At 46.3% G+C, this 5,228-nt stretch overlaps 1 protein-coding gene across 1 annotated transcript; it reads left to right on the forward strand.

The window, feature by feature from the left end:
- Positions 1-5,228, forward strand: guca1d (guanylate cyclase activator 1d). The gene is made up of 4 exons (XM_085419731.1): positions 1-406; positions 2,429-2,578; positions 4,638-4,725; positions 4,977-5,228. Exons 1-4 carry the CDS (start codon positions 212-214, stop codon positions 5,108-5,110), a joined length of 567 nt encoding a protein of 188 aa, XP_085275857.1. The 5' UTR covers positions 1-211; the 3' UTR covers positions 5,111-5,228.

The following is a 5,228-nucleotide window of genomic DNA, read 5'->3' on the forward strand; positions in this document are numbered from 1 at the left end:
GCTTCTTTGGTTCTTCCTGCAGGACCTAAGAGGGTTACAGAGTCCTGAGGTTCGCTCGGTGCCTGCAGAGTCACGGCAGCCTGGATGTGGGCCACCTCGAGCCTCCGCCTGCAGCCTGATCGTCTTCTGTGGGGTTTCCTGTCCTGAGGAGGATCGCAGGACTGCAGACCGCCTTTAACAAGCAGCGCACCGGGCCTTGGTCTCCTCCGCCATGGGGAACCACGGCTCGACCCTGGACGACATCCTGGCAGAGGACATGCACCACTGGTACAACAAGTTCATGAAGGAGTCTCCGTCAGGCCTCATCACGCTGTTCGAGCTGAAGGCCATACTCAACCTGAAGGGCATGAACGAGGACGCCAACCGCTACGTGGAGCAGGTCTTCTTCACCTTCGACATGGACGAGGTGCGTTCCACGTCAGTTTGCCCAGCCTGTTCTTCCATGTTTATAGGACGCGGCTTCTGCAGGAAAGTAAAAGTAATCTGACAGCAGTGACACGTCGACGGGTTTAGAGCTGATTTGCTTTCCTGCACCTTATTAGACCAAAACATCTAATAATGACATATAACCTGTTATATCAGGCTGGTAGTATGACAGCTGGTTATGAGGCTTTGATATCAATTTGAGACGAGTGTTACTAAAGTGGGGTTAAAGGTCACATGAAAGCTCAGCTTAAAGAAAGAAAGACTCTACATGGGACGTGCTTTGAAATGAAAACGTCTGATTTATGAGAGAAAACTCGACCTACTGCTTGTAGGGCTGAGCTGAGAGCTCTGCAGCTTGTGAATGAGCCCAATCAAAAATCAATAATGCTGACCGGGCTTTCCTTATTGATAAATCTGACTGTGGATACAGGATGTACCAAAACCAGTCATCAGATATCTAAAGGCTATGTTTTTAAAGTAGTGGACACAGAAGCTTGTGGTCGATGTTCACATACAAGGCTGAATATAAAGTTTTACACAGAAACCTGTTGACAGTGTGTCGCCTGGGCAGCTGTTGCTATGCGACCACATGAATCTTCAAATCAGAAATCCCTCGTTTTGAAATATTAACGTAGGTGATGGTGTAGTCGTGGTTACATGTAAGAGTCAGTCCGAATAAACTCCTAGAAACTCACAGCAGCCGTGCTATTGGTCACATGATGTCATCAAAGTGCCACCATCCACCTGTCAGTCACAGAGGCCACGCCTCTAATAACACCAACCTTAATTCTGAATGCAGTTTAAAAGTTCTCCACAGAGACCAGTTTGTGTATCAGGCTGCAAACATGTTTATTCTGCTGTCAGGTTTAACATGGCAGTCTATGGGACTGACTCTGCTGCCCCTGCTGGACACCAGATGAACTGCAGCTCCATGTTTCAGTCTGGAGGTTGATTCTTGTCAACATGAAACCAGACGTCAGCACATGTGAAATGTTGCTCATACTGTGAACACGAGTCTTTAAACTCAAAGCTTTCATGGAAACGTTAAAATCGCTCTGTGGTGCAGAGCGCTCGCTCGACTGGGAGAGGCAGGACTTCCTGCTCCATCAGCATGCAGAGCTGTGTGTGTGAGGATGCTGTGATCAGGTGAAGGGCAGCAGGAGATCTCCAGGTAAATGATCTCATGTACTAAAATTATTTTATTATTTTCTTAATATAGCACAAGGTTCAGTTCGCTTTGTCCTTTCTGACTCTGAGTACATTTCAGACTCGGTACTTTTTCACCCTTCAGCTTTTACCGCAGTATTTTTAAACCCGGGTATCTGTACTTCTGCCACCTCTGGATTAAAGGCTTCAGCCTGCAGCAACGACATGTGTAAAATATAAAGAGCAGGAGGCATTTTAACCATTTATTACAACAAGTAGTCCACATTTCAATAAAGCTGGAACTGGGTGGATGTTCAGGTGTAAGAGGTCCTCCCACAGAGGCCTGGAGGCATGAATGGTTGAGCTCTGTGTGGAGACTTTAGGAGGTGGTTTTATAATGTGGATGGTTGGTGGTTCGATCCTGGGCTCCTCCAACCTGCGTGGTGAAAAAAGCACTTTGAGTCCTCAAACTGAGCACCACGTGATGGACTGAAGCCGCAGTCTGACCAATCAGGAGCTGGGATTCAGTGTCAGATGATCGGTGAATGTGCAACCCAAGAATGCTGATGATTGTTAGTCTCATCTACGAGTTTTGCTGTTGTGGAAACTGGTCATAAAACCCCTGTAAGTATTACAGTAACATAAACCTACAGTTTTTAATGTGCAGAATTATTGCACAGCTGAACCACAGCATCAGACTCTCTGTCTGTCACGTTTGCTCTGCGGTTTTGTGAAGCTGAACAAACGTCCATATTAAAACTGAGGTGTGAATCTTACAGGATGTCCCTGAACGCCCCCTCGCTGGTGCGGTTTTAACTCCCTGGTGCGGTTTTAACTCCCTGCTTCTTGTCTGCAGGATGGCTACATTAACTTTGTGGAGTACATCGCAGCCATCAGCCTGATGCTGAAGGGAGAAATCAACCAGAAACTGAAGTGGTACTTCAAACTGTTCGACCAGGACGGCAACGGAAAGATCGACAAGGAAGAGCTGGAGACCATCTTCACGGTAATGAACGGACCACCACGCTGACACAGGCTTAATCTTCTCCTGTCTTTGAGCTTTTTAATGCTGCCTGCTCAGCTTCTATCTTAAGACAGTTTAATCCCGCTGACACTGCGTCGACTGCTTCAAGCTTCAAATGATGTCATGGTGTCTTTTAAGGTCGGTGCAGCAATTACATTTTGTCTTAGTCCCACAGAAAGGTTTATGTATTTATAGAAAACTGGTTTCAAACTCACACACTAGACATCTGCAATATTTCCAGCTTTACAGGAAAGTTGGACTGAAATCAAGAGCGTCCCTCTCCACATGGATCCTGAATCAGCAGCACAGAGAACAGGGCTGGATTAGCTCTGAACTTAGACCGCTGCTAATCCTCTGAGCTCAATCAATCAGTCAAGGAAACTGCTGAAAGTGGAACAAGCCGTTCCCTTTGTGTTCTGACCAGTTGTGGACCAGAGAACATGGAGAACAAGATTACATTTACCAGGACATCTTTAAAGCATCGGAAACATCTGATTCAGCTTCTGGAGTTGGTAATCTCGGAGCCTCGGACACGGATACCGTGAGCTAAACCACAGTACTGGTCGCTCCCTGCAGAGTAACCAGACTGGTGGCCGAATGCTCACTCGTCAGATACGAAATATGAGTTAGCATTATAAAAGGGTTCCTTCCAACCTGAACATGAACAACTTAGCAAACAGCTGGTGAGACCACCACGCCCCCTCCAGGTCCTCTGTTTGCATCCTAACGTGGATTCTTTGATCTTTTACAGCTGAATCGCTCCTGACAGGAACACGTGTTTGTTTCAGGCTTTCACCGGCCATGGTGGTGAAGAAGAACCTCGTGACATCATTGGTTCTTCTTCTTTGGACTGAGCGATCCCTGCAGCAGCAGTTATGAATAGGGATGGGTATCGTTTAGGTTTTATCCGATACCGGTGCCAAACCAGTACTTTTGAAACGGTGCCGGTGCTTAAACGGTGCTCGAACCGGTGCTTAAAGAATGGAGAACACAAATGGGTCCAAAAACCTCTCATGTTCAGCTGTTTTTTTTGTAAAAAGATAACAATGTTAGCCTTTTCTGCAGCTATGGGGCATATATGGTATCACTCTTGGCTGGAAGCAGTGCTTAAACAATGGAAAAAACACAAACTTTGTCCAAAAACCTCTCATGTTTAACTGTTTTCCACTTTTTCTTTGGTCATTTTAGCCTTTTTGGCCAGGGTGAAGGGAGTATCTGCCATCAAACAAGAAGACAGCCGCATGTAGCTATGATGATGTTTGCTAGTTCACCTTACATGCATTAATGTAATAACGTGGTTAGCCTACTCAACGTAAATTACACACGAGCAACATGAAGCTACTCACGCAGAGAAGAACGGCTGCTGCTGCATCATCATCCTCATCATTTCTGCTACACTGGCAGGGCTAGGGGCCAGGACTCTACTCTTCGGGTTTTTGGGGGATGTTGCTAACTCCGGGTCTGATAACGGGCACCACACCCGCAGTAGATGTGCTCGGTGTGAGGTCTCGCAGCAAGCTATCAAATACGGCGCATTTCTCTGCTTTTAAAAAAACGCTATGCGTCGCCAGGTGTTTCATCGGATTTGAGGTGTTACCTCCTTTGACAGTATCACAGTATCAGCTTAAAGCACTTGTTGCTGCTGAGTTTGCATCTTTTGCTGTGAAGTACAGCCAGACTTTGACCGCTTCGCCTTGGACATTTTTAATCTGTAGCTCTGCTCTAAAAGAACGTATGTACCTGGCCCCGCCTACTATCCTCAGAAACGTAAAATGATTGGCTAGAAGTGTATCACAGCTCAGGAGAAAAAAAGCACCGAAATGTGCGCTGCTTTTCGGTCTGGTTAGTACCGTTTATGTCACAACCGGTGCCATCATGGCACGGGATACCGGTACCCATTACTAGTTATAAAAAACCTGAAACTGACCGATACAAAACGTTAAGCTCAGTCAGAGATTATTTTACTGAATGCTGACTCATCTTCATGATTCAGAAACTTATTGAGAACCTTGTTATTTGTCCTTGGTGTCTCCATCTGCAGGCCATCCAAGACATCACACGGAACAAAGACATCGACCCCGAGGAAATCGTCTCGCTCATATTTGAGAAGATTGATGTGAAAGGAGAAGGTAATGAAGACAGCTGAGCCCAGCTCAGATAGTAAACTCTGTAACTCCTCTCTGCCAGATCTGGACCAAAGTCACATGACAGCCAACAATCAACCAAATAATTAGTAAACGACACAGTTGAAGATCCGACCTACACCCCAAACGACTTCCCACTATATAATTGATGGGCAGCTCTTCCACATTTTGGTCTGTGTTGTGTTTAAGAGGCATTTTGTTTATTAAATTATGGATTCTGACCTCTGACCCTGCAGGTGAGCTGACCCTGGAGGAGTTCATCGAGGGAGCCAAAGACCACGAAGATATCATGGACATGCTGAAGACCCTGATGGACCTGACGCCGGTCTTACTGATCATTATTGAGGGCCGGACGGGGAACAACCAATGAGAGAAACGTGGAAGCAGTGAGCTGTGATTGGCCGTTTGGACAGGTTTAACATTACAGAGAGGAAGCCTGGCTGATTTTCATGTGAAGAAGGTCACGATGGACTCTGTGAGCTGCATCT

The sequence above is a fragment of the Rhamphochromis longiceps genome, linkage group LG10 (genome assembly GCF_057381845.1).
Source record: "Rhamphochromis longiceps isolate RC_006_pf linkage group LG10, R_longiceps_female_GT1.1, whole genome shotgun sequence".
Classification (NCBI taxonomy): domain Eukaryota; kingdom Metazoa; phylum Chordata; class Actinopteri; order Cichliformes; family Cichlidae; genus Rhamphochromis; species Rhamphochromis longiceps.